The 18,892-nt window shown below is 42.9% G+C and overlaps 1 protein-coding gene across 1 annotated transcript in view; it reads right to left on the bottom strand.

Moving 5' to 3' along the window:
* LOC123581390 overlaps positions 1-18,238 on the bottom strand; it is a 28,381-nt gene extending 10,143 nt beyond the window's left edge. Inside the window, exons 1-2 of the mRNA XM_045447453.1 lie at positions 18,173-18,238; positions 13,578-13,804 (exon numbers count right to left, since the gene is read on the bottom strand). Coding sequence (XP_045303409.1) covers positions 13,578-13,804; positions 18,173-18,238 — 293 coding nt within the window. The remainder of the gene's footprint in view (positions 1-13,577; positions 13,805-18,172) is intronic.
* Between the last annotated feature and the right edge of the window lie 654 nt (positions 18,239-18,892).

The following is an 18,892-nucleotide window of genomic DNA, read 5'->3' as shown; positions in this document are numbered from 1 at the left end:
CCATTTTCCACCCGCCGCCACAGAAGGCCCTTTCTCCTCCGTTGTTTCGAGAGCTTCCTCTGGGCCCTGGGCCTCTCTCCTCCCACTCCGGGCCTTGTTCCACCTAACCCCTCCCCCTCACATTTTCAGTTTCATCTCCTGAAGGTGCTTTAAGGAGAACTTGCCACTCCCTTCTGTTACTGCCCTATTTCTTTCCTAACATTTACTACACAACTTGAAAGACTTTTTCGAATTAGTTTGCTATTCAATATTATGTGCCCATGGTTCATAATCTAAAAGTGTAATATAAAAAAGAGAGACAGCTGACCCTTGCCTACGAACCACCTATTTTTACCCCTACCCTCCAGGCCAGGAGTGACATCACTTGTGTATTTTCCCAAAATATATATATTTTGCATATATATATGTGTGTGTGTATATATATATATATATATATATACACACACACACACACACACACACACACACACACACACACACATATATATGAGATAGATATTTCACAAAGAGCAGAAGCATGGGTGCAGATGCTCTGCAATGGCGCACAACTTCTTGGAAGTCTACCTGCTCTCTCTGGCTCCTCACCAACTTCTTACCACTCCTGCCCTTCTGCCCTTCTCACACCACTGAAGCTGCTTTCTCTCAGGAGCTGAAAACCTATGTCTAGTCCCTTCTTCTGTGTTGCCTCCCGTATTTGATCAGGTACCAGCGCTAATGGTGCAACCTTTGCAATATTTACTTCTCCAGTCCCACCTCTTTGTTCCTCTGACTCCACCTTCTTTGGGCTTCATTTGTCACCTTGCCAAGCCACTGCAGTAGCCTTCTGATCTGATGTTGATCTCTCATCTTCCCACTGGTTATTAATCCCATACTCCACAGCAAATATTAGTCTAAGGAAATGGACCCTTAGTTTCAGGAGGTTTATAAAGTTTATTGTATGCAAGGAACACTGGTCCTGGTGACCAGAGGCCAGGGTAAAATCAGGACCCTGCCCTTTCTTGTTTGGTACCTCCTTCAGCAGATTGCTCTAAGTCTCTGTTTCCTTACAGACGATCTCCAAGGCCTTGTGGCTCTAGCCTCTGTGAGGCTACAATTCCATTCTTCCCACATCTCTTACTCCCTGTGCTGGCCTTTTCTCAACCAGCCACACTTTCCTTTCCCTTTCACTGTGCCTCTGGAAAGCCCTCCTTATTCTGAATATACAGATCCTACTTATCCTTGAAGACCTGACTTTTAGTCATTGTTTTTCTTGAAAAACTTTCAGCAGTGGTCCCCAATGAGAAGAAACGCTTTGTCCTTACAAGCTGTAGCAATTTATTTGTATTCCACTGATGGCACTGACCGCTCTAACTTGTAGAGTTGTTCCGTACCTCTCCTTCTGCCACCATCCACCTCTCTCCCATGACTTCTAGCATGTGACTTTGTACATGGTGGAGGATACGGTTTTGGGAGTCCCAGACCTGTGCCCAAGTCCCAGCTCTGACACCAGATAACTTCTCATGCGTTACCTTGGGTGGGCCCTGGTGGCTCAGTCCATTGAGCATCCGACTCTTGTTTTCAGCTTAGGTCATGATCCCAGGGTCGTGGAATCGAGCCCTGAGTCGAGCTCCGGGCTGAAGGTGGAGCCTGCTTGGAATTCTTTCTCTCTCTCTCTCTGCCTCTCTCCACTGCTCATGTGTCCGTGCTCTCTCTCAAATTAAAAAAAAAAAAAAGTTTAAGTAATTGTGTCATGTTGAACATGTCATATACCTTCTTTAAGCCTCAATTTACCCAAATGTAAAATGGGGATAATAACCTATTTTATAGTTGTGTTTAGATTAGATAATGTATGAGAATGTGTTTTGTGAACTGTAAAGCTATCTACAAGTGTAGATAATAATAATAAAGATAAATATTATTCAGATGCTGGCAACAGTGATTGCCTTTCCAAAGCAGAATAAAAAAAGAAGGTGGGGAAAACTGTGGAAAATGAGATTTTCCTCTTAGTTGAAGTCTCAAAATATGGGGACTGCATTCTAATTATTCCTTTTAGATCATTTACCAGGTGGCATTACATATAGTAGTACAAGCTAAAAATAATCTAAATTTTGAACAATGGGGAATGATTAAATTATGGTTAATGAGAATAATGTGTGGTCATCAAAATTATATTTTTGAGCAAAATATAATTAGTCATGACATAAAAGATTAAAAATGTGTTAGTGTTCATTTATTTTTGAGAGAGAGAGAGAGAGAGAGAGAGAGAGAGCAAGTGGGGGAGGGGCAGAGAGAGGGAGACACAACACAGAATCTGAAGCAGGCTCCAGGCTCTGAGCTCTCCGCACAGAGCCATACTCAGGGTTCGAATTCACAAACCATAAGATCAAGACCTGAGCCGAAGTTGGACACTTAAACGACTGAGCCATCCAGATGCCCCATAAAAAGTGTTTTGTTTTGTTTTGTTTTTTTAACTTTTAAAGTAATCTCTATATCCAATGTGGGGCTTGAACTCACAACCTCAAGATCAAGAGTCACATGCTCTACTGAATGAGCCAGCCAAGCACTCCTATAACTTAAAAGATTTTTTTATAAAAGCCAGATACTAAATAGTGTGTGGGCAGAGGATGTGTAAGAGGAGAAGAGACTTTCTCCACCACTCTTCATAGCTTTTTATTAGGCCTCCAAATAGGGCACCTGGTGCCAGAGAACTTGGGACACATTCCAAGGCCTGACTCTTACACAAATAGCTCACTCCTTGCCTCCCAAGAATAAGGGATTCAGGACAAGGAACCAGGAAGCTAGTGCCTCAGGGGAGGCCACAGCATGTCCCAGTTCCAGGGACAGACTTTGGCCTACTTGTGTCCCCATGATCCGATATTCCAGGGTTTTCTGCACCATTTTTCCCAACCGGACTGGGGACTTCAGACAAATAGAACCTCTAAGGGTCTGCTTTGACAGTTTCCAGAGTAGGTTCACAGGAAAGTCCTCCTCCAGCCAAAAAGAAGACTCCAAGAACAAACACTGAAGAACTAGGCTCCAAAAAGTGGGGCCATGAGCCATAGAAGTGGGCAGAAATGAGCCATCACAGACAGTTGGGGAAGCTCAAGGGACTCCAGAGAGAAGGTAGCATTTATTCTGACCATGGAAAGAAGGTAAGAAGTTGGCAAGTGGGGAAGCACCTGGATGGCTTAGTTAAGCTTCTGACTCTTGGTTTCAGCTCAGATCATGAGTTTGAGCCCTACATAGGGCTCTGTGTGACAGCGCAGAGCCTGCTTGGTATTCTGTCTCCCTCTCTCTCTGCCCCTCACCTGCTCGCTCGCTCTCTTTCAAAAATAAACACTAAAAAAAAATATTTTTAAAAAAAGATTTGCAAATGGGGAAATGATCATTAACATACAGCTGTATGGTCACCAAAAACCATAAAATACCTAGGAATAAATCTTACCAAAGAGGTGAAAAATCTACATGCTGAAAACTATAGAAAGCTTATGAAAAAAGTTGAAGAAGACATAAAAAAATAGAAAAAGATTCCATGGTCCTGGATAGGAAGAACAAATATCATTAAAATGTCAATACTACCCAAAGCAATACACATATTCAATGCAACCCCTATCAAAATAACACCAGCATTCTTCACAGAGCTAGAACAAGCAATCCTAAAATGTGTATGGAGCCAGAAAAGACCCTGAGTAGCCAAAGCAATCTTGAAAAAGAAAACCAAAGCAGGAGGCATCACAATCCCAGACTTCAAGATGTATTACACAGCTATAATCATGAGGACAGTATGGTACTGGCAGAAAACAGATACTCAGATCAATGGAACAGAATAGAGAACCCAGACATGGATCCACAAACATATAGCCAACTAATCTTTGACAAAACAGGAAAGAATATCCAATGGAATAAAGACAGTCTTTTCAGCAAATGGTGTTGAGAAAATTGGATAGCGACATGCAGAAAAATGAACCTGGACCACTTTCTTACACACAAAAATAAACTCAAAATGGATGAAAGACCTAAATGTAAGACAAGAAGCCATCAAAATCCTCAAGGAGAAAACAGGCAAAAACTTCTTTGACCTTGGCTGCAGCAACTTCTTACTCAAAATGTCTCCGGAGGCAAGGGAAACAAAAGCAAAATGAACTACTGGGACCTCATTCAAAATAACAAAGTTTCTGCACAGAGAAGGAAACAATCAGCAAAACTAAAAGGCAACCAACGAAATGGGAGAAGATATTTGCAAACGACATATCAGATAAAGAGTTAGTATCCAAAATCTAGAAAGAACTTCTCAAATTCAACACCCAAAAAACAAGTAATCCAGTGAAGGAATGGGGAAAGGACATGAATAGACACTTCTCCAAAGAAGACATCCATATGGCCAACTGACACATGAAAAAATGCTCAACATCACTTATCATCAGGGAAATACAAATCAAAACCACAATGAAATACCACCTGACCCCTGTCAGAATGGCTAACATTAACAACTCTGGCAACAACGGATGTTGGCGAGGATGTGGAGAAAGAGGATCTCTTTTGCACTGCTGGTGGCAGTGCAAACTGAAGCAGCCATTCTGGAAAACAGTATGTGGAATACTACTTGGCAATGAGAGAGAATGAAATATGGCCTTTTGTAGCAGTGTGGATGGAACTGGAGAGTGTTATGCTAAGTGAAATAAGTCATACGGAGAAAGACAGATACCATATGTTTTCACTCTTATGTGGATCCTGACAAACTTAACAGAAGACCATGGGGGAGGGGAAGGAAAAAAAAAAGAGAGGGAGAGAACCAAACCATGAGACTCTTAAAAACTGAGAATAAACTGAGGGTTGATGGGGGGTGGGAGGGAGGGGTGGGTGGGTGATGGGTATTGAGGAAGGCACCTGTTGGGATGAGCGCTGGGTGTTGTATGGAAACTAATTTGACAATAAATTTTACATTAAAAAAAAGAAAACAGTATGGAACTTCCTCAAAAAATTAAAAATAGAACTACCCTACGACCCAGCAATTGCACTACTAGGTATTTATCCAAGGGATACAGGTATCCTGTTTTGAAGGGGCACATGCACCCCAATGTTTATAGCAGCACTATCAACAATAGCCAAAGTATGGAAAGAGGCCAAATGTCCATCAATGGATGAATGGATAAAGAAGTGGTATATATATATATACACACACACACATATACACATATATGTGTATACATGTGTGTATATATATGTATATATATTTATATGTATATATGCACACAATGGAATATTACTCAGCAATCAAAAAGAATGAAATCTTGCCATTTGCAACTATGTGGATGGAACTGGAGGGTATTATGCTAAGTGAAATTACTCAGAGACAGACAAATATCATATAATTTCACTCAGATGAGGACTTTAAGATACCAAACAGATGAACATAAGGGAAGGGAAACAAAAATAATATAAAAACAGGGAGGGAGACAAAACATAAGAGACTCTTAAATGTGGAGAACAAACAGAGGGTTACTGGAGGGGTTGTGGGAGGGGGGATGGGCTAAATGGGTAAGGAGCATTAAGAAATCTACTCCTGGAGGGGTGCCTGGGTGGCTCATTTGGTTAAGCATCCGACTTCAGCTCAGGTCATGATCTCACAGCTTGTGGGTTTGAGCCCCGCATTGGGTTCTGTGCTGACAGCTGGGAGCCTGGACTCTGCTTAGATTCTCTGTCTCCTTCTCTCTCTGCCCCTCCCCTGCCCCCCCCCAACACACTCACTCTCTCTCTCTCTCTCTTTACTGTCTCTCAAAAATAAATGAAAAAGAAAAAGAAATCTACTCCCGAAATCATTGTTGCACTATATACTAACTTGGATGTAAATTAAAAAAATAAATAAAATGGTAAAATATATATATATTCCATATATATATATGGGAATATGTATATTTCCATATACATATATATATGGAAAAAAATAAAGGTCAATGGCTATTATCTTATTCATTTCATATCCCAGGATGGGGGAGGGAAGATGTTTTGTTTAAAATATCTTTTCCTTCTTTATTTCAATTTTTATTGTAGAAAGTGTGGAAAATAAAGATAAGAAAAAGAATACAAGTTTCCCAAAACCCTACCAACCTAGGGCTGTGGTTCTCAACCCTGGTTGCACATTAGAATCTCCTGGGGAGGGGAAAGTGGGTGATGGGCATTGAGGAGGGCACCTGTTGGGATGAGCACTGGGTGTTGTATGGAAACTAATTTGACAATAAATTTTATATTTAAAAAAAAAAAAGAATCTCCTGGGGAGTGGGGCCTGGGTGGCTCAGTTGGTTGGTTAAGCTTCTGGACTTTGGCTCAGGTCAAGATCTCGCAGTCCATGAGTTTCAGCTCTGTGTCAGGCTCTGTGCTAACAGCTCAGAACCTGGAGCCTGCTTCAGATTCTGTCTCTCCCTCTCTCTATCTGTCCCTCCCCTGCTCGTGCTCTGTCTCTGACTCTCTCAAAAATAAATAAAACATTAAAAAAAATCTCCTGGGGAGCTTTTTTCTTTTTAATTTTTTTATTTTTAAGTAATCTCTCCACCCAACATGAGGCTCAAACCCACAACCCCAAGATCAAGAGTTGCATGCTCCACTGACTGAGGCAGCCAAGTGCCTCTCTCCTGGGGAGCTTTAAGTAATACTATGAACTATCTGCCAAGAATCTGATGCATTTGGAATGAGGTGGGATCCCAGTGTATACACACACACACACACATACACAGAGCTTACCCCATCCATTAGCAAATCCTACCAGTTTACCTTCAAATATATCTAGTATCTAAACGCTTCTTACCACCTTCTCTTTTGTCATTCTGGTCCCAGCCACTGCCTTCTGCTTGGATTATTGCTGTAGCTTCCTAGCTAGTTCCATTTTCTATCTTCAGTCCCTACACCTGACTCCCAAGTCTGTTCTCTACATTGCACTTTCCAGAGTGATTCTTTAAAAGCATAAATTAGGTCATGTCTTTTCTCTACTCAAAATCTCTCCATGGCTCCCCATCTCAATCAGAGAAAAAGGCAAATCAATGCCCTACATGACTGATCTAGCTACTTCATTGACCTTGTCTTCTCCCACTCTCCTTTCTGCTCACCACACTCCAACCATGCTGCCTCTTTGTTATTCTTCAAACATAGCAAGCATGTTGCTGCCTCAGGGCCTTTGCTCTTGGTCCCTCTGCCTAGACTTCTTTGGTAGTTCTCACTTTTCCTTCAGGTCTCTGAGAAATGGCAACCCATCAGAGGGGTCTTTCCTGACCACCCTAAATAAACCTGCAAAGTTCCCTCACGTCCCACATTTGCTGTACCCTCTTATCTGCTTTACTTTTCTCCCAGACACCTTTCACTGCCACACCTATGATATCTCTTTTGTTAATCCCGCCCCCACCCCCAGATTTAAAAACTCACAAAATCTCTCTTGAAAACATCTTTTCTGTCTCAAACCTCTCTCTCAATATTCAACAGGCCCATTGTCTGCTTTTCCCCACCCCCAAGCCTATGCTCCCCAATCTCCTCCCTCCTACTGTCTTCACCTGCCAGTTCAGGAAAAGGAACTCCCAAGGAGCCACCAGACCATCCCACAAATGGCTCAAATGGCCTAGGACAGACTTTGCTGGGGAACTCTGCTATTCATGCATTTATGTATTTATTTATTCATTATACTTTTTACACAAAGGAGACCATAACATTCCTATTGTTGGACAGTTAAGATGTTTTCCAAGTTTTTACTACTGTAGGCAACCTTGAACACACCCATGATTGTTTCCTTGAGATAAATTATTTGAAGAGGAATTATTGAGCCAAAGGGTACATGATTTTTAAGACTTCTCATGTGTATTCCCAATTTTTCCTCCAGTTTATCTAATTATAGTCCCATCAGCTGTATGTGATGACTTTTATATTCTTACATCCCTGGCAAAACTGGGTATTTAAAAAACACTGGGAGATGAAAAAATTATATATTGTCTTAACTGACATCATTAGTGAAGTTGGACATCTTTTTATTTATTTCCCTTTTATTTTTTAATTTCCTTTTTTATGTTTATTATTTATTTTAGAGAGGAAGAGAGAGAGTGCATGAGCAGAGAAGGGCAGAGAGGGAGAGAGAGTGAGTCTTAAGCAGGCTTCACGCTCAGCCCGGAGCCCTATTCGGGGCTGGATCCCTGGGATCCTGACCTGAGCTGAAACCAAGAGTCAGAGGCTCAACCGACTGAGCCACCCAGACACCCTTATTTCTCTTTTTAAAAAATGTTTTGTCTTGGGTGGCTGAGTGGCTCAGTCACTTAAGTATCTGACTCTTGATTTCGTCTCAGGTTATGACCCCACAGTTTGTGGATTCCAGCCCTACATCAGGCTGTGCGCTAACAGCACAAAGCCTGCTAGAGATTCTCGCTCTCCCTCTCTCTGCCCCTCCCTCACTTGTGCACTCGCACTCTGTCTCTCTCTCAAAAATAAATAAACTTTAAAAAAAATGGTTTGCCTCTGCCCTTTTCTATTGGGATATTAGGCTTTTTCTCCTCCTGGTTTAGAATCCTTATTTTTATATTAAGAATATTTATGGGGTACCTGGCTGACTTAGTCAGTAGAGCACACAACTCTTGATCTCAAGGCTGTGAGTTTGAGCCCCACGTTGGGTGTACAGATTACTTAAAAAATTTTTTTTGCTCTTAAAAAAAATTACTGTTTGGGGTTGCCCGGCTGGCTCAGTTGGTGCAGTATGCAACTCTTGGTCTTGGGGTTATGAGATGTGGGGTGTAGAGATTATTTAAAATATTTTAAACAAATTTACTATTTGAAATGTGTGTGCAAGTATTTTTTTCAGTTTGTTTTTCACCTTTTAATTCTATTTTACACTTTTTAACATAGAAAATTCAGAAATATTTATGGGCTTCTAAATCTTTTTCTCTGCAGCTTTTGGTTTTGGTTTCATGCTTCTAGGTGGCAAGTTTTAAATAGCCCCCGTGATATTCCCTGACAGCTGAGATCTTGTATTAACTGCAGAGGATTATGAACCTAGACATTCCAGCTCTCAGTCTACTTATCAATGGCTTTCAAACGTTTCCCCCCTGTGATTTGTAGTAAAAATACACAGTTTATATTGCAAAATATGACATGCAAAAATATGTATTAAATTTTTAAAAATATTTTAATGTTTATTTTTGAGAGAGAGAGAGAGAGAGCGAGCAGCAGCAGGGGAGGGGCATAGAGAGGGAGACACAGAATCTGAAACAGGCTCCAGGCTCTAAGCTGTCAGCACAGAGCCTGACATGGGGCTGGAACTCACGAACTGCGAGATCATTACCTGAGCCAAAGTCGAACACTTAACCGACCTTGCCACCCAGGCACCCCTAAAGAAAATTATTTTAAAATGTTTCATGAAGGGGCGCTTGGGTGGCTCAGTAGGTTAAGTGTCCAACTTTGGCTCAGGTCATAATTTAGTGGTCTGTGAGTTCGAGCTCCACTTCAGGCTCTGCTGACAGCTAAGAGCCTGGAGCCTGCTTCGGATTTTGTCTCTTTCTCTCTCTGCCTCTCCCCTGTTCACGTTTGCTCTCTCATTCCCTCTCTCTCTCTCTCTCTCTCAAAAATAAACAAACATTAAAAAATTAAAATGTTTCACAAAATATTACTTACCCTACCTACATGTGATATAGCCCGATATTTCCTGTTTGATTACTTCTATTTTATTTTATTTCATTTAAAAAAGTGTTGGTCTTGACTTAGTTGATTTAACAACACATTAATGGAGTCTTGCCCCAGAGTTTGCAAAACACAGATCGAAACCATGAAGAGGCTGATTTTCTCTCTCCCCAAATCTTGCCCACTTCAATGCCACTTGCGTTCATCTCCTGCTCCAGGAGGGTGATGGAGAGGCCAATCATCAGTCCATAGAGGAACAGTGAAGACCCGTGTATAAGCACTGAGGCTGAACTGAGCTTTAATTGACATCTAACAGGCAAAAGCAAAAACTCTGGGGGCAGACGTCTCAGGCAGGGAGACTCTGGATTTCAATCTTGAGGTTTGTAATAAGGTTCTTTCTAGTGCCATGGTCCTGAAATCCTCGCCCTTAACTAAAGTCCATTTAATGTAGTCCTAGAAAACTCCTCTTGTCCTCTGTGTAATCCGGGATTTGGCAACAAATGGTCAACCGGATCTGCTCCAACTCAGCTGTTCTTAAAATTAGAGCCCAAGAGAAGGGTGACACGATTTTCTTAGGCAGAGACTAATCCGGTGCATTCTTTGCATGTGCATTTAGACTGGCATGGAGAAGCCGGCCCTTCCATGTAAAGGTGGAGAATAATTCAATAATATACTCTGACAGAAGGGTGATAATATAAAGGAAATAAAGAAGTGATGAATCCATTAGAAAGTCCACATAAGAGGGGTCGCCTGGGTGGCTCAGTCAGTTGAGCGTCAGACTTCGGCTTAGGTCATGATCTCATGGTTCACGAGTTCGAGCCCCGTGTCAGGCTCTGTGCTGGCAGCTCAGAGCCTGGAGCCTGCTTCAGACCCATGTCTCCCTCTCTCTCTGCACCTCCCTGTCTCTCTCTCTTTCAGAAATAAATAAACATAAAGAAAAAGCAAAAGAATGTCCTCATAAGATACATCAGTTGGGATTTGGGTCAGAAGACCTGAAATTAAGTCCCCACTGTGTCTGGAATTTCCCAATATTCTGTTCTAGTCTAAGTCAAAACTCCCCTGTGCCTCATTTTTCGTATCCCTAAGTGGTTATAATAATAGCAGCTTTCTCAGTAAGGTGCTGTGTGCTATGGGAGTTGCTGTTGTTGTTTGTTCACACATAGGCCTTCCTGACTTTGAAATGCTGGCTGAACTGCTGGCCATTTAATTTGGTTAGTGATTTGTGCCTATAGCTGAAGTTGAGTTAGAACTAATGGTTCTAATAGCCTTAAATGAGTTTTAGAATTTAGGCCAGGCACTGTGGCTATTGCTTATTAGGATTAGCTGTGCATGGGCAAGTTTCTATGCAATGAGCCTAAACGCAGTCAATGGAGTCAAATGCATGGCATAAATTTTAATTTTCTTTTTTAGAGCGGCCTCAGGGGTTCCTGGAGAGAGACACAGCCTGCCTCCCAGGCAAGCTCTGAGCTTTCTGGATTGTATGCTTTCATCTCTCCCTGCTTTGAGCTGCCCTCTGAACTACTAAACACCCAAGAGTGCCTTTGGAAGACAAGCTCCAGAGTGGCTACCTTGGTGCAGTGAAGATGAGTTTTAATACTTTTAGGGGGCTGTTGAGGTTGTAACTGCAGATATGCTGCCAAAGTTTGCAAACCTGGATAACAGCGAAACTATGAATGGAACAATATGCAAAATTTAAGCTGAATTGGTAACTTAGGATATTTCTATAGAGCCTTTTCTGGATGACAAGGTATTCCTGTTCCCTTCTCCCCTCTCCCAGAAAATTTCCTGCTGGGGACATACCTGAGGGTCTACTTGGCCCTCAGGGATCCCTCCTTCTCTAGGAAGAGCCAACACTTAAAATGAGCCCCACTGGCCCAGTCTGGGATTCAGGACTCCATTTCCCTGGGCAGATCAAACCGATAGGGCTAAAGACATCTAACCCAAGCAGGCAAACTAGATTCTCTCTCCTGGAAATTTGAAACCTGAACAGAGAGTCTCTGAGCTTGGCAAGATTGGAGCCGCATCACATGAGCCATTGCATTCTAGAGAGAAAGTCCCCCAGCTGCCCCATTCCTGCTGGTCTGGTCCTATCTATTAGTTCTGCCTTCCGTTCTCTGAGCCACCACATTCCCCTTCCAGTAAAGTCCCATTTGGATCAGGTAGTCAAAATTGCTTTGGGAAGACTAAAAAAAAAAAAAAAAAAAAATCAAAACCAAAACCAAACGAAGCCAAACAAGAAAACTATTATAAATATTACAGCATCCAAGGAGCAGAGGCATAGTGAAATGGAAAGAGCGTGTTTTTCTTTTTTTAACTCTTTCCACGCCCAGGATAATTTTGAATCTTGATTCTTTAACTGGCCAGCAGGATAAATTTAGGCATTACCCTTTCTGAGCCTTAATTTTCTTGACTATGAAATGTAGATCACCTACCTCATAAAATATGTTCTTTAATTCGTCAAGTGACATTTATTGTGTCACTCAGAGGCTACTTGTGCTTATTTCCTAGTCCTGGGATGCATGACAGCTGTAGCTACTGGAAATTAGTGATATTAGGGTACCTTAGGTATTGTTATATTTGAACATGTATATTTGAACATATCGGGAATTTCTCCCTCTTCTTCTTTTTAAAAAAGTGTTTATTTTTGGGGGGGGGGGCAGAGAAAAAGAGGGAGGGAGAGAGAATCCCAAGTGGGCTCTGGGCTGTCAGCGCAGAGCCTGACACAGGGCTTGATCTTACAAACTGTGAAATCATGACCTGAGCAGAAACCCAGAGTCCAACACGTAACTGACTGAGATACCCAGGCACCCCTGGAATGGTCCATTTTTAAAAGTTGAGGCGAGATACATGTAACATAAAATTTACCATCTTAACCCTTTTTAAGTGTACACTTCAGTGGCATTAACTGTATTTGCATTGTTATGCAACTATAAGATGGTTTTCTTTTACTGTGATCTAAAATATTTACTTGCATTATAATTTAATTTGTATGCTTTACTAAAACTTTACCAAAAATGAACAAAAACTTTAAAACTCTTTGTCAGACTGCTTGTCTCTATTTTCCGGATTGAAAACTACGTGACTGTTAGTATGAACTGGGTCAAGTCCTAAGCAATTTTGAGCTCTATGCAGGGTAACAGTTCTCAGAAATTAGTGCTACAAGAGAATTTAGGAATCATCCAGTCTAAGGGCCTTACGTTACATGCTTGCCCATTTAGTGGTCATTCAGGCATCAAATCTTTACTGAGCCTGTGTCCCAGGAACTGGGATGGGTGCTGGAGGACAGACACAGCCAGGGTGACCAAGCTACCTCCTTCCCAGTGGGGCTCATGACTGTGCACAGGTGAACATGACAAATCGCACTATAGGGCAGTGGGTTCAATGGGCTGGAGGGCAGGAGAGAAGCAGAGATCTGCAGGTGATGAGATTAAAATGTAGCCTGGGGCTAGATTTTGAAGGACTTTAAATGCCAAGGAGAAGAGTTTAGAGTTTATTCCCCCCCCCCCCCCCCCACAGGTAACAGAGGCTGTGGAACTGGAGTCTGATCTTAGACTAGGGAGTAATACAGTCAGAGGCATGCACGTCAGAGCGAGCTTGGGTGGCAGTGCAGACCGATGGTAGGCTGGAGGGGTGCAAAATGGGACTGGGGGCTGAGTGAGTGGCCTATTGCACTTGGTGGCTTGGTAACATGAAGGTAAAATTACTCAGTGACAGAACCAAGTTCATAGCCCAGTCCCAGGTTCTTTTTAAGCAACTGCATATGTAGGATTTTTCAAAACTTTGCATATCAGAATTTGCTGATACTTCCTTTCAAAGACAACTCCCACCCTGTCATGTTCTTCCCCTCATTCAATTGCCAGTTTCCCCCCAGCCTTGCCAGAGGAAAGTCCCTCCTCTGAGAATATAGTAGGAATGAAACTTGCTAGAAAAATGTGAAGCATTCCTAACTGTGCCACCTCCACACCAGCAGCAGGCTTCGCAATGCTATCTTTGTGTCTTCAGATAAAGAGATCAAAGTTTCTCCAAGATCTGATTCCCCGGGCTGATTTACATGAGGAGGGGGTGGGGTAGGGAGGATGAGGATAGGCAGATCTGCCAAGAGGCTGCAGATGGAAATTTCTGTTTCAAAGGTGAAGTCTCCATTGTGGCTGCCACTAGCAAGGAAACCAGCCCTGTTCTCTGGCTGTGGTATCAGACACAAAATCTAGGGCAGAGTCTGACCTCAATATAGAATCCTGAGATGGCTATGCTGGAAGGGGCCTTAGGCCTGTCTAGGCCAACCCACCTATTTTACAGATGGGGAAACTGAGATCTTGGAAGTGGCAGACCAGGCCTAGAGACAAATGCTCTTGGCTTTTCTTTTTTAATTGAAAACTATTTGATATATAGCACTATGTAAATTTAAGGTGTACAACATGTTAATTTGATTAATTTGATACATTTATATATTGTAATATGATTGCCATTGTAGCAATAATTAGCACCTCTATCACGATACACAATTATCCTTTCTTTTCTTTTTAGTGGTTGGAATCATTAAGTTCTAGTCTCTTACTTTGATGATAATATAATATTGTTGTTTGTATTCCCCATACTGTGCATTAGATCTCTAGGGTTTTATTTACTACTCATTGCAAGTGCTTTTGGCTTTATGTCCAGTGTTCTTTCCACAATCCCTGGCTGCTTTCATCCCACTAGTATGTGTATATGTGGGTATAAGCTTATAAATAACATTTGAGAGATTAATAAAACTAAACATAATGTGCCCTAAAGTAGCTACAATTTTAAAATGCAGCTATTCAAGGGGCACCTGGGTGGCTCAGTTGGTTAAGCGTCTGACTTCAGCTCAGGTCATGATCTCATGGTACGTGAGTTCAAGCCCTGTGTCAGGCTCTGTGCTAACAGCTCAGATCCTGGAGCCTGCTTTGGATTCTGTGTGTGTGTCTCTCTCTCTCTACCTCTGCCCTGCTCACACTCTGTCTCTGTCTCTCAAAAAGTGAATAAACGTTAAAAAAATATATTTTTTAAATGCAGCAATTCAGAAAAAGTCTGAGTCAAAATGCTCAGCCTTTAAGAAAGCTTATGGCCTGGGGCGCCTGGGTGGCTCAGTGGGTTAAGCGTCCGACTTCGGCTCAGGTCATGATCTCACAGTTCAGGAGTTCGAGCCCTGCGTCCAGCTCTGTGCTGACAGGTCACAGCCTGGAGCCTGCTTCTGATTCTGTGTGTGTGTCTCTCTCTCTGCCCCTCCCCCGTTCATGCTCTCTCTCTCTCTCTCTCTCTCTCTCTCTCAAAAATAAATAAACATTGGGGCGCCTGGGTGGTGCAGTTGGCTAGGCGTCCGACTTCAGCCAGGTCACGATCTCGCGGTCCGTGAGTTCGAGCCCCGCGTCGGGCTCTGGGCTGGTGGCTCGGAGCCTGGAGTCTGTTTCCGATTCTGTGTCTCCCTCTCTCTCTGCCCCTCCCCCGTTCATGCTCTGTCTCTCTCTATCCCAAAAATAAATAAACGTTGAAAAAAAAAATTAAAAAAAAAAATTAACATTAAAAAATAAAAAAAAAAGGCCTGTCCCCTTTCCTTCCTTGTAGTGAACTCTGTTCACTATGGCAAACCCCTTGTCATGAGTTTGGAACACTGGCACAGCTTCAAATGGTTATAGTCAGAACGGCAGAATGGACTGGGAGAGGGCAAATGAGGGAGCCTGCAGTTGGGGAATCCAGTATCCATTAGACCAAGTAATTTTTTTTTTAATGTTTATTATTTTTGAGAGAGAGAGAGAGAGAGAGAGAGAGACAGAGCATGAGCAGGGGAGGGGCAGAGAGAGAGGGAAACACAGAATCTGAAGCAGGCTCCAGGCTCAGCACAGAGCTTGACATGGGACTCTAAACCAGGAGATCATGACCTGAGCCAAAGTCAGACACTTACCTGACTGAGCTACCCAGGCAGCCCAGGACCAGTTAATTTTTTTTTTTTTTTATGGTTATTTATTTTGAGAGAGAGAAAGAGAGAAAATGCAAGTAGGGGAGAGGCAAAGAGAGAGAGAGACAGAGAGAATCCCAAGCAGGCTCCACACTGTCAGCATGGAGCCTGACTCAGGGGCTCATACTCACGAACCATGAGATCATGACCCGAGCAGAGATCAAGAGTTGGATGCTTAACTAACTGAACCACCCAGGTATTCCTAGACCAGTTAACTTTTTACTCCAGTGATCCTCATTTCTGGTTGCATATTAGAATCACCTGGGCAGCTGTTAAAAATCCCAAAGCCCAGGCCCCAAACCAGACTAATTACATCAGAATGCCTGGGGGATAGGTCCCAGGACTCAGGATTTTTTAAAGCCCCCCCCGCCCCCGCCACGTGGTTATATCAGGCAGCCAAGGTGGGATAGTGATCGGCATACTCTGACCAGCATGCCAAAACAGTTTGGCAATCTTTGTAAAAGAAATTGAGAAGGGGGTGCCTGGGTAGCTCAGTTGGTAAAGCGTGTGACTCTTGATTTTGGGGTTGTAAGTTTGAGCCCCATATTGGGTGTAGATACTACTTAAAAATAAAATCTTAAAAAAAGAAATTGGGAAAGAATGCAGATAGATTGCTGTGTATTTCATTGGCATTAAAAACCATTTAAAATGTACGTATTCCTGAGGGTGAGTTTTTAACTTGGGTGTTCTCTGCCATGTGACAACTCCTTTACTGTATCAGGGCATGTATCTGTGATGCACCCCAACCAGATACCAACATCTTTGCTACCAGGGAGGCATTTTGGCCAATAGGTTAATAATGGAGGTTCTTTCTTACCTAGGGTAAATTACGGAATCAGTGCAAAGTGCCTGGCAAGTAGTCAACCTTGTAAAAACTGGAGCTATTATTATTATTATTATTAATTATTATTATATATAGCTTTATACCTCATGCTTCCATGAGCAAAGTAAGTGTTCAGTAAAAGTTCATTTGTTGGTGGGTATAGGGTGGCACTGCCCAACAGAAACATCATGGAAGCCACAGATAGAATTACAAATTTTCTAGCAGTCATATTTTAATAAGACAAATGAAACAGATGAAATCAATTTTAATAACACAGATTACTTAATACATCCAAATATTATTTCAACATGTAGTCAGTGTAAAAAAGTATTCATAAATTACTGAGTTATTCTATGCTTTTCCCCCCATACTAAGTCTTTGAAATCTGGTGGATATTTTACATCATAATTCAGACCAGTCACATTTCACATGCTCAGCAGCCACACGCTCCTGGCAAGTGGCTACGTGCTGGACAGCACAGGTTTCATGTCCCCAAATCTGCACGTTGTAAGTTTCCATTAACTGTGCACCTCTGGGCTGGTCCCGTCTCCTGACCCCTGCTCACAGGGGCATCCATGCTCTGCCCAGGCCACTTGTTCTAACCTGAGCCCATTCTGAAAAAGGCCACAGTTTTTAGCCTAATATTGTAAACCCTAATCTTTGTGTGAACATCAACATGCCTTAGCAAGTTCCATTGGCCTCATCCTTGCTTCAGCTTGCCTGCTGACACTGGGACATTTGTGGCTATAAAAGGAAAGTTACATTTTGTCTGAATTTTTACACAAAAAAAGGCATCTGCCCAGGGAGGGACAGGGCGGGAAGTTCACAGGAGCTGCTGTACCTGTGACTCTTACCACTCAGGCCCCGCCCCGCTGGGGGTGGCAGCCCCGTGGCCCTCACAGTTCAGCAGCATGAGTCATCGTGGTCACTCGTTAAACCTTCGCTCCAGTCTCAGAGCGGCTTTTGTTTTTCAGTTGAATAGGCAGCCCAGAACAGACACACGCACGCGCACACGCACACGCACGCGCGGTGAACCCAGCTGAGGGCGTGGTTCCTAAGCGGAAAAGAGTATTGTTTGCCATAATTACCATCCTATCCTTGAACCTGGCCCTCCACTGCTATTCCAGGGGTCTCTGGGTTTCCCTGTTAGGGAAGCTGTCTGCGGTTGAACTTAAGGCAGGAGGTTGGAGAATAATTCAGACCCTAACTGAAGAGAAGAACAAGGCAGGAATTCATCCTCTTCTGATTGGGGGGATGTCCACAGCCCCCGCAGAAACCCGCTGCCTCAGCCCGGGAAGCAGAGCCTCTCGTGGTCCTCCCACCCAGGGGTGGAGATTCAGCCTCCCTACGCACAAATTGACTTTTTTGACCTCAGCAATTCTCAACCATGGTTGCACATTAGAATCACTGGGGCAGCTTTTTAAATTCCTGATAGCCAGGACAAAAATCAGACCGATTAAATCAGGCTCTCTTATTCAGGCCTTTACTCTGACCAGGTATATTTATAATTTCAAGATTCATCTGAAACCCAAAGCTCTGCCCAGCAGCCCTGAAGTCCTCCCCAGTCAGCAGGGCCCTGGGGCAGTGATTCCACACATCCCCTGTTCTCAGGGCTACCACCTCCTAACTCAGCAAGTTTGGTGGAGAAAGGTCAGAGGTTGGAAATTTTCTCTAGAGACACCAATCCTCATCCATCTTACATCCTTCCCTCCCACTTCAGAGAATGCGGAGATGGAGATTAATAGGGCGCCTACATGGGAGCCCATCTCTTCCACACCCTTTGTTCTTTGCTTGGTTAGATTTTCCTCCTCTTTCTCCATCTTTCAGTCTCTCTCACTGTCTTCTTTTTCTGCTTATAAATAGCTTTGTGTCACTACTACTTGCAATATCCGAATCCTTTCCTCAGTTCTGTCTCCCTGTCAGTTTAGTACCTCATCTCTTGGCTTCTCTTCCCTGCTATGCTTCTGGAAGGAGTCCTTATAGTACTCCTTATAGTAGCCTGTCACCTCACCTCAATCACTGCAGGTGACTTCAGCCCTATCATAACACTGACACACCTGACACTCACTAAGGTCATCAGTAACCTAGATACTAAATCCTTGGCCTGTTTTCCATCCCCACCCCCACCCCCCTTACTCTTTGGCTGTGTTCATCATTTCTCATCTTTGGTTCTCTGTGACTCTTCTCTTTACTAATTAATGTTTATCTCTTGGATGGTTTCCTCTTCCTCTGCTCAGCCTTGAGCTTTGTGTCCCCCACTTCCATCCTTGGCCTTCTCTCCATGTGAATTTCTCTATCCCAAGGCTTCAACCACCGCCTGTTGTTAAGTGTCAAATCTTTGTCTCTAGCTCAGATTTCTTGTATGTCCAGCTGTCTACTGGACATCTTCACACTAATACCCCTCTGAACAAGTCCACAACAGAACCCATTATATTCTTCCCAGCAAATTTGCTCTTCTTATAGTCATCACACTT

Source organism: Leopardus geoffroyi, chromosome A3 (genome assembly GCF_018350155.1).
Source record: "Leopardus geoffroyi isolate Oge1 chromosome A3, O.geoffroyi_Oge1_pat1.0, whole genome shotgun sequence".
Taxonomy (NCBI): Eukaryota; Metazoa; Chordata; class Mammalia; order Carnivora; family Felidae; genus Leopardus; species Leopardus geoffroyi.
This window is presented reverse-complemented; position numbering and strand designations above follow the sequence as displayed.